General features: G+C 44.7%; 7 protein-coding genes across 10 annotated transcripts; 4 read left to right on the top strand and 3 right to left on the bottom strand.

Annotated features, from left to right (window-relative positions):
- The first annotated feature begins 967 nt into the window (after positions 1-967).
- Positions 968-2,652, top strand: LOC117137937 (kelch-like protein 6). Of its 2 annotated transcripts, none has more exons than XM_033299696.1 (3): positions 968-1,113; positions 1,171-1,921; positions 1,985-2,139. In XM_033299696.1, the coding sequence occupies exons 1-3, from the start codon at positions 1,028-1,030 to the stop codon at positions 2,039-2,041; spliced, it is 894 nt and encodes a 297-aa protein (XP_033155587.1). In that variant the 5' UTR covers positions 968-1,027; the 3' UTR covers positions 2,042-2,139. The 2 variants fall into 2 exon arrangements, with proteins under 2 accessions (XP_033155587.1, XP_033155586.1); XM_033299695.1 differs by having other exon boundaries at positions 970-1,113; positions 1,972-2,652.
- A 94-nt stretch (positions 2,653-2,746) lies between these two features.
- LOC117137943 (trafficking protein particle complex subunit 5) lies at positions 2,747-3,522 on the top strand. Its single transcript, XM_033299705.1, has 3 exons — positions 2,747-2,979; positions 3,035-3,344; positions 3,407-3,522. Exons 1-3 carry the CDS (start codon positions 2,804-2,806, stop codon positions 3,503-3,505), a joined length of 585 nt encoding a protein of 194 aa, XP_033155596.1. The 5' UTR covers positions 2,747-2,803; the 3' UTR covers positions 3,506-3,522.
- On the bottom strand, positions 3,512-4,066 carry LOC117137945. The gene is made up of 2 exons (XM_033299707.1): positions 3,872-4,066; positions 3,512-3,791 (listed from the first exon to the last, which is right to left on the bottom strand). Exons 1-2 carry the CDS (start codon positions 3,998-4,000, stop codon positions 3,579-3,581), a joined length of 342 nt encoding a protein of 113 aa, XP_033155598.1. The 5' UTR covers positions 4,001-4,066; the 3' UTR covers positions 3,512-3,578.
- Positions 4,067-4,275: 209 nt separating this feature from the next.
- On the top strand, positions 4,276-7,232 carry LOC117137936. Of its 3 annotated transcripts, none has more exons than XM_033299693.1 (3): positions 4,276-4,333; positions 4,977-6,616; positions 6,677-7,232. In XM_033299693.1, exons 2-3 carry the CDS (start codon positions 4,993-4,995, stop codon positions 7,093-7,095), a joined length of 2,043 nt encoding a protein of 680 aa, XP_033155584.1. In that variant the 5' UTR covers positions 4,276-4,333; positions 4,977-4,992; the 3' UTR covers positions 7,096-7,232. The 3 variants fall into 3 exon arrangements, with proteins under 3 accessions (XP_033155584.1, XP_033155583.1, XP_033155585.1); XM_033299692.1 differs by lacking the exon at positions 4,276-4,333 and adding an exon at positions 4,427-4,665; XM_033299694.1 differs by lacking the exon at positions 4,276-4,333 and having other exon boundaries at positions 4,890-6,580.
- LOC117137944 (protein aveugle) lies at positions 7,228-7,988 on the bottom strand. The gene is made up of 2 exons (XM_033299706.1): positions 7,792-7,988; positions 7,228-7,583 (listed from the first exon to the last, which is right to left on the bottom strand). The coding sequence occupies exons 1-2, from the start codon at positions 7,942-7,944 to the stop codon at positions 7,416-7,418; spliced, it is 321 nt and encodes a 106-aa protein (XP_033155597.1). The 5' UTR covers positions 7,945-7,988; the 3' UTR covers positions 7,228-7,415.
- Positions 7,989-8,576: 588 nt separating this feature from the next.
- On the top strand, positions 8,577-10,357 carry LOC117137940 (26S proteasome non-ATPase regulatory subunit 11). Its single transcript, XM_033299701.1, has 4 exons — positions 8,577-8,894; positions 8,959-9,465; positions 9,603-9,815; positions 9,885-10,357. The coding sequence occupies exons 1-4, from the start codon at positions 8,577-8,579 to the stop codon at positions 10,113-10,115; spliced, it is 1,269 nt and encodes a 422-aa protein (XP_033155592.1). The 3' UTR covers positions 10,116-10,357.
- A 94-nt stretch (positions 10,358-10,451) lies between these two features.
- LOC117137941 (attacin-B) lies at positions 10,452-11,340 on the bottom strand. The gene is made up of 2 exons (XM_033299702.1): positions 11,071-11,340; positions 10,452-11,006 (listed from the first exon to the last, which is right to left on the bottom strand). Exons 1-2 carry the CDS (start codon positions 11,322-11,324, stop codon positions 10,604-10,606), a joined length of 657 nt encoding a protein of 218 aa, XP_033155593.1. The 5' UTR covers positions 11,325-11,340; the 3' UTR covers positions 10,452-10,603.
- Between the last annotated feature and the right edge of the window lie 763 nt (positions 11,341-12,103).

Below are 12,103 nucleotides of genomic sequence, written 5' to 3'. Positions count from 1 at the left end.
TAGAATGCGAAGCAATTTGTAATTTTTATTGAAATGCCAACAACTTTGGGCCGTTTATAAAATGGCCGAAAGAAGAGGCATTTGAGCAAAGGGGTAAAAACAAAAAACAAACAATTTAAGTGTTTTCAAAAAGTCAACAAACTCATATATGCAGCTATATATATATATAAAAATAATAAAAAACATTAATTTATTTCTTACTATATAATTATTGTTGTACTAAGTCGGTGAGAAAACCCATGAAAGAAAGAAATTCACACGAAAACTAAAACAAAATGCATATTTATTAAAAATAAGCAAAGGTTGTGCAAAAAAAAACACATTAAAAAGCAACATTATTATTGTAAAAATTAACTAAATACGGCAATTGTTATTAAATGTGCAAAATTCAGCAAACACATTGATACAAACCTCAGAAAATACAAGCCAAGATCTGAAAACGGACATCAATGGAATGCAAATTTTTGAAAATATAAGGCAAGATGAACCGTGAACGGATCCAAACAGAAACGGAAACGGAAACAAAACACTCAACAACAAGAAGTACAAAATGTTAAATATGTATCTATAATTTACAATTACGTTTTATATTACTCTCTAATTTACACGCTTACTCAATGGAAAAATAGCTAACTATTATTGCAATCGTCCTCAAACACACAATAAAACTAGATCAAAAGGCGGAATTATTACTTTAGCTAAAATAAAAGGTCACCTTTTGCAATTTGTATCATTTTCTTACCCTTATTGTTTCACATCGAAATCAGCAAAATGGTTAAAATAGCCGCATATACTCATATTAAATTGAAAAGAAACGTGTCATTGCAGAAATGGATAAAAAAATAGTAATATAAATGATATATTTATTCATATAAATGTATTTGAAAATGTGAACAAAAGAATACCAACAATAAAACACAATTTAATAAACAATGTGAAAGCTACGAGTGTGTTTTTATTTTGTAAACATTTAAAAACACAGTAGCCTTGCAGTCAAAAATACAAAACAAGAAAAACAAATTTCGAAATGGAGGAACTGATGAGGCAACAACAACTGTCCAATGGCCAGAAAAGTGAGAGGCAGGAACTCACCTGCAGCGTTTTATTTACCAAGTGAGTTAATCTTAGGAACAGTTAGTGAATCTCAAACGATTTTCCTCCTCCTTGCAGTCCCAAGTTTAGAGCCGATAAGTCATCCACCAAAGATGAAATAAACTCTATTGCGAGAATGGTATCGAACGCGGAGGATCTCGAATTGGATAGAGTGTTTAGGAAGGTATCAAAGAACGATGTCGAAGAGACCAGGTCTCTGAATCGCTCCCTCTTCGAGTTCGGTCATAATTTCGAGGATGCCGATGGCTGGCTGAAACTGGAGCAGCCTTGCAAGGATCAGCTGGCCACGGTGCTGCGCTACATGTTCGAGTCCCATCTGAAGACCACTGTGCAGATAGAAATCAACAATATGTACTTCAACTGCCACTTCATCGTGCTGCAGGTGTACTCTCGCTTCTTCAGCGAGCTGGACATGATTCCGCTGCTGGTCACCCTGCCCGAGAACGCCGTGTCCCAGAAGGCCTTTATGCTCTCCTACAAGTGGATGCTGAGCGATGAGCCCGTCCTGGAGCTGGCCCACCTTGTGGAGGTCTATGTGGCTGCCACTTATTTGAGGATCACTAGCCTAGAGGCGCATTGCTGGAAATATTTCGATGATGAGGAGTGCTACAACGAGGATACGGCATGTGCCCTATACGTAGAGTCGAAGGACAATCCCGCCATGGATGTGGTTCGCAATCTGATGCTGACTAGGATCCGCAAGTTTCTGCTCACCTTTGTGGCCACCAAGGAGTTCCTGGATCTGCCGACCTCCCATCTGATTTATTTGCTCGATTCCGATGAAATCTGTGTGAACACCGAGATCGAGGTGGTTATCAACATTATCAACTATTATTTCATTATATTGGGTTTTCTTAGGTTTTCTTTATAGCTGTTCGATGGATGGGTCACAATTGGAACAAGAGGAAAGCGCACATTCGGCGTTTGATGTCCTGTATTCGATTCAACTTGATGCCATTGTGGCATCTACTATATGCGCGTCGGGAGGAGGATCACCCGTTGGTGATGGAGCTGATTTTCCACCCTGAGGTGGAGTACAAGGTCGACGACTCCATAGCGAGAATAACGTCGCGCATGTACGCGGCTTCCTTGGAGGGCAATGACGCACAGAGTGAGGACTACGCAAGTGATTCGGGACAGCGAAACTGGATTTGCGATAACTTGTGCAGCTATTATCACGGCGTGGGTTGTCCCAATACCCGGGAAATTCGCTTTAAACACTTCGAGGATTACCTTCTGGAATTACAACAATGCTCCAAAGATCACTGGTCGCAGGTGATATTTCAGGACCCGAGTAAAAAGATTGACTGTTGCAGCTCAAGGAAGACAAAATCAGACGATCATGTTTCCGAGTAACAATTGAATTTGAAAAGTAACGGCTAGAATTCAAATTCGCGGGCTTAAGTTGGTGCTAGTATAACAACTTAGCACACTTTTCTGTTATACATTATACACTTTATTTATTTGCTATTAATGAAACAAATCAGCTTATTTTCAATATATTTTTTTTTAATTTACATCAAAATTTAAAAAATGCAAAAGGTTTAATAAATTTAATTAATATTTATTGTATTATTGTCGCAACCTTAAGTGTGACCACTTCTGTAAAGCTCTTGGCATTTCGGGCAGAAAAGGTGGCGTGCACACTTTGTATTGTTTTGGAAAATAATTTGATACATTTATCAGGAAAATGGAAAAACTGGAGGCCCTAAAAATATCCTCGATGCGTCCGCGCAGCAATATCCTGGACAGACCACTATCCAAGGGCAAAACGGAAGTTTCCCAGAGCATTGTGGCGCTGCTTTTCAGCGAAATCGTCCAGTATTCGCAGAGCCGAGTGTTTACAGTCCCAGAATTGCAAACAAGGTGGGAGTTTCTTAATGTTTTTGCGATTAATTCGTTAATTCCAACCCATTTTCAGACTCCACGATCTGGGCCAAGATGTGGGCACCCGCATAATCGATTTGTATTTCGTGAGGGAGCGCAGCTCAAAGCGAGAAACGAAACTAACCCAAATGCTGCTCTTTGTTAAGACCACGGTCTGGAAGAATCTCTTTGGCAAGGAAGCGGAGAAACTGGAACATGCCAACGACGACGAAAGGACATACTACATCATTGAAAAGGAACCGCTAGTCAACACATTCATAAGCGTGCCAAAGGATAAGGGCTCGCTGAACTGCGCCAATTTCACCGCTGGCATCGTAGAAGCTGTGCTCACGAACTGCGGATTTGTATGTTTTCCAACAGACTCCATCAAATAATAATTATTAACATTATGATTTGCGTTTTACAGCCGTGCAAGGTCACCGCCCACTGGCACAAGGGCACCACGTACATGGTTAAGTTCGAGGACTTTGTTATCGCTCGCGACAAGCAGATGGAGGAGAAATAAATGGCATAGCTTCATTACGGTTTTGTTTTAATTCCACTATACGAATCGAAGATCAATTGGCTGAATGTATGGCTTAGATGAACTTGAACTGGCGGTCCTTGTAGGCCACCTGGCCAGTCCTGTACTTCTCCTCGCGTCCATCGCGCTCCGCCTTCAAAGCCCAAGCGTAGAGGGCAATCGGCAGGACGACGGCGAACAGGCCCGTGCGGAAGGATTTGCCGGTGGGCTTGAAGTGTTCGTAGTTGGAGACTCGCATCGCCTGGAAACGGGCTAATCCCGCATCGAACTGCAATGTAGAGCGGTTTAATAGCATTTATTCCACATAGTGATGACATAACCAAACCAAGCATTGGTGCTCCCACTTACCACGGTGCCGCCCTCGCCGGTGGCATGGCGGTAGGGATTGGAGCTCTGCTTGAGGAACTCCTGGCGCAGCTTCAGCGTCGCCTCGTGCTTGCGCTTAATGAACTCCTGCTCCTCGCTGGACAAAACCATTTTTCTAGTTTTGTGTTGCAAACCAAATCTTTAGCAACAGCTGACAGGTGTGAACGTCTACAGAAATTCTAAAAATACCACACAGCCGACAAATATACCAGTTTCGTATTTGTAATTTTTGAATGTTATTTCAGCTACTTGTTTGATTCGCTTAAACTCAAATTAACTGCACTGTTATTAAGTTATTAAACTGTACATTATTTAACTTTAAAATAAACAAATCATTTGCATTGCTTTCACAGTTGGCAGCCCCAAGCTTGGCCTATCGACTATCGATACATGCCTTTTGAAAAGTTTAAACTGTTACCTTTTGAGAATCGCTCCTGGTGAATGGTAAGTGATTTTGATCCGCTAATCTAGTCTTGCTCAGCAAGTTTTCCCAAGTTTTTTTTCCTTCTCGCAAAGTCTGCTGCTTCGTTGCAGCGAGCGCTTTCCACCCCGGCCACAGGTAAACGCGTGCTCTCGCTCGCTCTCACTGCGCATGTCCTACAAAGTGTGATGCGCAGATCTCGTGTCCGCATCCTAATTCGCGTCCTTGTTCGCCAGATTCCCATTAGTAGCACGTGTTTTGCAAAAAGCCATGCTTTCCCGTTAGCCAGTTGATTGGCAAATAAGAAAAACTGAGGGTTTTTCGCGGTGTCAGTTGGAAAAACCCCTAAACGCAGGTAGTTACTAATCAATAACTCCCCCTTGGCGCATGCCTTTTAAGGACGAGAGAGAGCGAGAGAGCTGTTGTGAGCCAACGCGCATGCTACTACTTAGTTGGGTGGGAAATGCACTTGGCTTAGCCGCCGATTTTCCCGAGCGGCGGGGGTATATCCGATGTTTAGGGGTGGATTTCCGGCAATTCGGTTGCCCGCGATTGCGCCGTTCGCCTGGCTCATTTTTCACTCGCCTGCAGACGGAGGCAACTGCTCCCGGATTTCCATTTTCTGGCCTATATTGATTTTCACCTGACTTCGTGCTCGTTTTCCAGACGCAGTGCAGCCGCCATGAGCCTGAAGTCCAGTGCTAGGATCAAAAAACGCCGCTCGGAGGCAGCGGCGGCCACCTATCCGGTACCATCAACTCCGGCTCAAACGGTGAGCAACGGCTCAGCTGTCACAGCGAATCCTGCGAGTGCCCCAAGCACTCCAGGAAATGGTGCCCCAAATCCTTGCCAGAGCTCCTCCAAGAAACAAAGCCTTGTGGGACGCAATCCCAACTTCGACACCGATGAAACTAAGCTGCTCATCCAGTTGTGGGGCGATCCCAAACTGCAGAGAACCCTAATCACCACGCACAAAAAGCACGCCGTGATCTGTCAGCTGGCCGCCAAGATGCAGGAGTATGGCTATCATCGTTCGCCGGAGGAGATTACCACACGGATCAAGAACCTCAAGTGCTTCTACAATCGCTTGAAGAAGGACAAGGAGTGCGGCGGTCAGTCCACCGATTCGGAGCCCAGCTGGAAACACTTTGCCGAGATGGACGCCATTATGACCAGACCCATTTTCAGTGTGCGTCCCAATGAGGTGCCTGCTCCATCGCTCAAATACCAACTGGAGCAGGCCCTGGAGGAGCATGCCGAACGTCGCAAGCGGCGGCTGGCGAACGGAGAGGAGTTATCCGAAAGCGACAACGAGGAGGATGACATGCTGCTCTCCGCTCTGGTCAGCAAAAACAAGGATACCGGCGGTCGAAAGGAACTGGAAGCTGGCTGCCTAGAAGCCGACAGCGATATGAACGAGGAATCCTTCTCAAAGCGTCGCAAGGTGTCCGCTGATGTAGAGGTTGATATAGGAGAAGCCCTGACTTCGCCGTGCATCAAAATCGAGCCAGGCCAGGAAGTTGAAACCGCAGCAGCAACTTCCACAGTAGAGCCCGAACCGGAGGAGGACGACGATGACTGCATGATTCTGCCACAGCCCAAGGAAGAACCCATCGATGTGGATGCCGCTGAAGATCCACCAGTTGAGAAGTCACCAAGTTCCACTACTAATACATCCACTTTGGCTGAAATGTTACAGGGTAACAAACCGTCGAATCTGCTTCCTTTCACCGGGGCCAATGTCATCATCCCGGCCAGCACTACCACCACTACGGCTAGCATAAGCGCGACCACGCATAGTTTAACGACAACGGCCAGCAAACTTCAGGGCGGTAAAATCTCGTTGGTGCCAGCGAATTTCCTGATGCAATCAAAGCTGCCAGCTGCCGTGGGACCAAGTCCCATGGCAAACGCCAAAGGAGCTGCGCCCCAAATTCAACTGCTGCAGAGTGCCATCAATCAGGGCGCTCGTCTGATGATTAGCGGTTCGGCGGCAGCACCGGCACAGCCTAGCAACGCCGGTTTGGTCGCCACAGCCCCCGGAGGAGTCAAGTTCGTGCTGGTCAATGCGGAGCAGGCCAAGGCGGCGGCAGCGGCTGCTGCTGTGGGTAAATCAACCGCCACGTTGCCCTTGTCCACTGCCCAAGCTCAGGTGCAGGCCGCTGTTCAGCAGCAGCAGCAGAAACTGCAACAGAGTCTCCAGCAGGAGCAGCACCATCAGCAGCACATTCAACTTGAGAAGGAGGAGAGTCGCCATGATCACGAGAAAGGTAGGAAGGATCTGCAAACGAAAAGACACATGACATGTGGGTAGCAAGTTGCTATTATTCTATCTCCAATGTACTAAAAAAAATTTCAATTTTCAGCAATGAGAATCCTTCTTCGTCAGTTGCTGAACTCGCAAAACGAAGCCAACGAGATCCAGCACAATCGTTTATCCCTGGAACGCGAGCGCCTGGACTGGGAGAAGTCTATGGGCGAGCGCCTGTTCAACCTGTTGCCAAGCCTCATACAGCCGGCACCTGTAGCCTCGCCATGCTCCACGGCTCAACGTCTGCAGCCGCCCAAGCTGCTCTTCACAACTGCTCTGCCAATGGGCAATGGCACCGTCACCATGCCGCATATCCTAACATCCAACTCGCTGCCAAAAGTGATTACCACTTCAAGTTGCAACAGTGGCGTGGCAGTAGCCGGATCAGGAGTGGGCCTAGTAGCCAGTGTGGCCCCTAAGCCAGTGGACAACGACGTCCAGTTGATTTCGCCCAAGCTGGAAAAAGAGATCTGAGCCGAAGAGGAACTGGTCGTTATAAGTAATTGATATTAGAAACACACTTAAGTGATCTCAAAAAATTATATTCTGGTCCTTACTTAAGTAGACTATAAAACCAGTATCCTAATAATAAAAACTAAAGAAATCTCTCATTCTAGGTTTATTTTTATATATACAATCATGGGCAATAGAAGAATTTTGTTTTCTTCTATATTTGATTAATATCATACTTGATTGTCTAATCTAAAACCAGATATGGCGTCTAAGAATCTTAAAAAAAAGTTTACAAAATAAGCTTTAACTATGCCAACTACAGCAAAAAAAAAAGAGTGATCCTAGTAAATGTTGAGCCTCTCCATATCCCGGATTTCCATGATGTCCGTCTTCAGTCGCTGTTTAACGATCTCCCTCCAAATGGCTTCCCGATCCCGGTTGTCCGTCACGCCCATTCTTTGCAGTGAGGAGTCTGTGATCCGTAGTAGAGCCCTTCCGGTTATATCGTGCTGCAAAATGTAGATGGAAAAAAAGGAAACATGATCAGTAGGCTGTTATAGTGATGTCTAAATTGTAGCGAAAAGTAACCGGGAATTTTCCTGCTTGTGTTTTGAGGTGCTGAAATGACGGAACTGCTGAAGGAAAACCGTTCCAAAGAGGCTCGAAGGTAAGTGAAGTAAATCAAGGATTGGGATTACGATTGTGCACTCAACTCACCTGGGCGAAGAGCTGTTCATACTGGGTGTATTCACCGCAGTGGCGGCGATACCACTTGAGCACATCGCTCACTGTCCACAGGTACACTGCCTTGGGTCGCGTGGTTTTCGTTCTGGTTTTGTTTTGTGTGGAGTTAATAGTTTCTTCACCCATTTCGTTTTTAAATCCTTTACTTGCTAAAAGCAACAAAACAAATAGTGATGGCAGCTTGGCGATATTCATTAGGTGTGAGACATAACAAGATATCGATGTGATTTTACGGTTCGTGTCATAATTATATTTAAATATTTAAAATTTAAATTAGGTGTAACACATATTCGACTTACAAATAATGTAATGTGCCTGCCGAAGCCACACGATCACATACAATGTCAGTGCAAAGGCACTAGAATATTAATATTATTCTAGTGTCTTTGGTCAGTACAAAACGTCGGCAGACCGGTTTTGTTCGATTGTTCACAAGTTGCGTGCGATATATCGACAGCAAGCAATAGTGCGACCTTCGTGGCCTATCGATGCCCGCTATGACTCGCCTATCGAAATCGCACCAGCTCTAATCGTGACTGGCGCTTAATAACAACGACCAAAAGGTGAAAAAGTCAGCATAAAACACGTAAATACGCAATCAATACACACCGGAACCGATCGAACACAAAGAAAAAATTGTCGCATTGCTAGTAGCTGAGTTGAGACAAGCTTAGTTGGTTGATTGATTAGTAAATTTCTGAGTTGAGCGCCCCCACATCTCATCTCGTCTCGTCCGAACACAAATTTCAAGTCGCAAGATGGCCGGAGCAACACTTTTCGAGCGTGCCCAGGCATTGTCCAGCGTGAATCGCGAGGAGCAGGATAGTTCGCTGCTGAACAAACTGGTCCGCGACCAGGAGGGTGCCGAGAACGATGAGGAGCGCATCCGAATCAAGGAGCAGGGCATTCTGCAGCAGGGCGAGCTCTACAAGCAGGAGGGCAAGGCCAAGGAACTGGCCGATCTCATCAAGGTGACGCGTCCGTTCCTCAGCTCGATCAGCAAGGCCAAAGCGGCCAAGCTGGTGCGTTCCCTGGTGGACATGTTCCTGGACATGGACGCGGGCACAGGCATTGAGGTGAGTTCATGTTTCACTAAATGAGTACTAGAATTTACTAGAATATTCTTTGTTTGATCTCTAGGTGCAATTGTGTAAAGACTGCATTGAGTGGGCCAAACAGGAAAAGCGCACTTTTCTTCGCCAATCGCTGGAAGCTCGTCTGATTGCCTTATATTTTGATACTGCTTTGTATACGGAGGCCTTGGCTCTGGGTGCCCAATTGCTGCGCGAGCTGAAAAAGCTGGATGACAAGAATCTGCTGGTGGAAGTTCAGCTGCTGGAGAGCAAAACCTATCACGCACTGAGCAACCTGCCCAAGGCTAGGGCCGCCCTCACCTCAGCCCGCACCACGGCCAATGCTATCTACTGTCCGCCAAAGGTGCAGGGCGCACTGGATCTTCAGTCCGGCATCCTACATGCGGCCGATGAGCGTGACTTTAAGACCGCATTCTCCTATTTCTACGAGGCCTTTGAAGGATTCGACAGCGTGGACAGCGTCAAGGCCCTGACCTCGCTGAAATACATGTTGCTGTGCAAAATCATGTTGGGACAGTCAGATGATGTCAACCAGATCGTCAGCGGAAAGCTGGTAAGTTAAGTGCAGTCCAAAATGAGTTTGCGTCAGCAGTTGTAATTTTCTACATATACATATGTGAATGAATTATTATCTAACCAAAATGTGTAGATTTAATCAATTTATCATATAAATATAATTGTCATTACCAGGCTATTACCTATTCGGGCCGCGATATAGATGCTATGAAATCAGTGGCTGAGGCTTCACACAAACGTTCCCTGGCCGACTTCCAGGCTGCCCTCAAGGAATACAAAAAGGAGCTGGCCGAGGATGTGATTGTGCAGGCGCATTTGGGCACGTTATACGACACCATGTTGGAGCAAAACTTGTGCCGCATCATTGAACCCTACTCTCGTGTGCAGGTGAGATAGATTATAACGTCTTGGCATGTTCTCCCTTACTAAAATCGATTTTTTTATCCTTATTGGCAGGTCGCCCATGTTGCCGAGAGCATTCAGCTGCCCATGCCGCAGGTGGAAAAGAAGCTGTCCCAAATGATCCTCGACAAAAAGTTCAGCGGCATTCTGGATCAGGGTGAGGGAGTACTGATTGTTTTCGAAGAGACGCCCGTGGACAAGACCTATGAACGCGTGCTGGAAACCATACAAAGTATGGGCAAGGTGGTGGACACACTGTACCAGAAGGCTAAGAAGCTATCGTAAGCGGCGTGCAGGAGACATTAATCAACTCAAACATGATATCAGCATACTTAGCAGACTTTTCATAGTTTCCTTTTGTATTTTCCAACAACTCCCAAGCATTGTTCAAGCCAAACATGTTTTATGTTTCTGCAAAAGCAAAATGAAATCCTAATTGGTGAAGATAGCAACAGGAGCAGCAACAACCACAACAAAAAAAAAATGTAAAACAAAATCCATTAAACTAACATAAGCAAAATTATTAATCATTGAGTGGGATCGAATTGTTTACGCAAGTGCGGTATAATAAGCTAAATATTCAAATAACTACAAAATAAAATGATAAAAGAAAACCGTAAACTGATACGAAAAGCGTATATTCAATCCAGGTTTTGAAATGGATGTTCATATTCTATTTGGTGAATGAAATATTTTTTTTATTTCAAAAAGGGTATTAGCTTCATAATTCTGTTTTAAATAAATTAGTTTCTACATCTATACCAGGGTAATATTTAACCGAAGTGGTGGGAAAGTCCCAGGCCAGCACCAAAGTTTGGCTTCTGGTTGGCAAACGGTCCACTCGTCCACTTGCTCGCAGATCCCGTAAGATCCAAGGTAGTAGCACGATTGGGCGATGACCAGAGATTAGCACGTCCATCCAGACCGAGTTGCTGGCCGATTCCTGGGAAGTTGCTGTGCGTCAAGGAAGCACCATGTCCGTTAATGTGGGAGTAATCCAGACCAGCTCCATTGCGCTGGAACTGGAAACCATTGGCCAGTTTATTTTGGGAAGCAAAGACCTTGGCATCCAGATTGTGTCTGCCATTGTTGAATAGATTGGCATGGGCCTCCTGCTGGAAGACATCCTTCACACCGGGCGTGTGTGTTTTGGTCAAAGAGGCACCATGACCAGCACTGCAGGAATGAAGAGAATAGAGTTAATATACCCTATAATAATCTCTTAGCTTAGAGAACTCACTTGTTGTAGGCCAAAGTTCCGCCAGTTGTGACTGGACCACTTTGAGTGTTTCCGGCAGCGAAAACCTGACCCACCACATTGTGGTTGGGATTGCCAATGCCCTTGCTGAGATTCAACCGAGCATCAGCCCCACCAGCGGGACTGGAGGCTAAGGAACCTCCGAGCACCTGGCGACGGACGCGAATGGGTCCTGTTGTGGGAACCGACTCTGCGATGGCGAAAAGTGCCAAGATTAGGATGCTTGTCTTCTGCATGTTGCTGGTTTGGTTTGCTGGAGCTAACTGATGTCCAAGGTGACTGATGATCCGCTTTTATACGTAATCTAAGGGGAAGAACTTGGTTGGTAAATCACTAGATTCATCTGGGTGTCGTTTTCAGCTGGCTTGCCTTATCAGTTAGGACTTCCCCCCAGCGTATTGATGGGTGATTTACGTGTGGCATTTTTGTGTGTTTGTAACCTTTCTTATTTGATGACCCATTGACTTTTTCCGCAAGGCTCTCAAAACATTTCTATACTTAAATAAAAACTTGTTTGTGTAGTAGCTAATATAATTTAATTTCATTTTGATTAAATATAAGAAGACATTTAGTCGTATGACTATTGAAACATGGTAAAACAACGGCACGCTTGATAATCGTTAAAAAAAAACCTGTTATCTAAAGTTATAATGTGAATTAAATAAAGGAAAAATAATGTTGTAGTTGAGAAATATATCTCATCTTAATTTTAAAATTAAAAGGCTAGCATTTAGCGATAGGCTTGAGTTGATGATGATTAAAATCGCTTAGTTTCTTATCATACACAAGCTAAGCATCTGTTTGAAATCACCAAATACACAAATGAGTATCGATCCGAAAAGTACCCTTTAAATCGGTTTCATTTGATAATTTCAATGTATTTTTTCATATATTTGGTTAGAAATTTAGAAAGCAATGGAGAAAGCGGTTCCAATCACACAAAAATATATTTTATTAATTAATCCTATTAAAATGGATAAGGACAGTCTAAAAATTTCTCAGCATAAAAGTATCT

This window comes from Drosophila mauritiana, chromosome 2R (assembly GCF_004382145.1).
Source record: "Drosophila mauritiana strain mau12 chromosome 2R, ASM438214v1, whole genome shotgun sequence".
Lineage (NCBI taxonomy): Eukaryota > Metazoa > Arthropoda > Insecta > Diptera > Drosophilidae > Drosophila > Drosophila mauritiana.
This window is presented reverse-complemented; position numbering and strand designations above follow the sequence as displayed.

What these genes read in the sequence shown, in the direction of transcription:
- LOC117137937 (XM_033299695.1), top strand. Translation starts at nt 1,028, where the DNA reads ATGGAGGAACTGATGAGGCAACAACAACTGTCCAATGGCCAGAAAAGT. An exon ending in TGCAGCGTTTTATTTACCAA is followed by an intron (nt 1,114 to 1,170) that starts GTGAGTTAATCT and finishes TCCTCCTTGCAG; the next exon opens with TCCCAAGTTTAGAGCCGATA. An exon ending in GTGTGAACACCGAGATCGAG is followed by an intron (nt 1,922 to 1,971) that starts GTGGTTATCAAC and finishes GGGTTTTCTTAG; the next exon opens with GTTTTCTTTATAGCTGTTCG.
- LOC117137943 (XM_033299705.1), top strand. Translation starts at nt 2,804, where the DNA reads ATGGAAAAACTGGAGGCCCTAAAAATATCCTCGATGCGTCCGCGCAGC. An exon ending in GTCCCAGAATTGCAAACAAG is followed by an intron (nt 2,980 to 3,034) that starts GTGGGAGTTTCT and finishes ACCCATTTTCAG; the next exon opens with ACTCCACGATCTGGGCCAAG. An exon ending in TGCTCACGAACTGCGGATTT is followed by an intron (nt 3,345 to 3,406) that starts GTATGTTTTCCA and finishes TGCGTTTTACAG; the next exon opens with CCGTGCAAGGTCACCGCCCA.
- LOC117137945 (XM_033299707.1), bottom strand. Translation starts at nt 4,000, where the DNA reads ATGGTTTTGTCCAGCGAGGAGCAGGAGTTCATTAAGCGCAAGCACGAG. An exon ending in CCGGCGAGGGCGGCACCGTG is followed by an intron (nt 3,792 to 3,871) that starts GTAAGTGGGAGC and finishes TCTACATTGCAG; the next exon opens with TTCGATGCGGGATTAGCCCG.
- LOC117137936 (XM_033299693.1), top strand. Translation starts at nt 4,993, where the DNA reads ATGAGCCTGAAGTCCAGTGCTAGGATCAAAAAACGCCGCTCGGAGGCA. An exon ending in AACGAAAAGACACATGACAT is followed by an intron (nt 6,617 to 6,676) that starts GTGGGTAGCAAG and finishes TTCAATTTTCAG; the next exon opens with CAATGAGAATCCTTCTTCGT.
- LOC117137944 (XM_033299706.1), bottom strand. Translation starts at nt 7,944, where the DNA reads ATGGGTGAAGAAACTATTAACTCCACACAAAACAAAACCAGAACGAAA. An exon ending in ATGAACAGCTCTTCGCCCAG is followed by an intron (nt 7,584 to 7,791) that starts GTGAGTTGAGTG and finishes TACATTTTGCAG; the next exon opens with CACGATATAACCGGAAGGGC.
- LOC117137940 (XM_033299701.1), top strand. Translation starts at nt 8,577, where the DNA reads ATGGCCGGAGCAACACTTTTCGAGCGTGCCCAGGCATTGTCCAGCGTG. An exon ending in ACGCGGGCACAGGCATTGAG is followed by an intron (nt 8,895 to 8,958) that starts GTGAGTTCATGT and finishes TTTGATCTCTAG; the next exon opens with GTGCAATTGTGTAAAGACTG. An exon ending in AGATCGTCAGCGGAAAGCTG is followed by an intron (nt 9,466 to 9,602) that starts GTAAGTTAAGTG and finishes TGTCATTACCAG; the next exon opens with GCTATTACCTATTCGGGCCG.
- LOC117137941 (XM_033299702.1), bottom strand. Translation starts at nt 11,324, where the DNA reads ATGCAGAAGACAAGCATCCTAATCTTGGCACTTTTCGCCATCGCAGAG. An exon ending in GGAACTTTGGCCTACAACAA is followed by an intron (nt 11,007 to 11,070) that starts GTGAGTTCTCTA and finishes TCATTCCTGCAG; the next exon opens with TGCTGGTCATGGTGCCTCTT.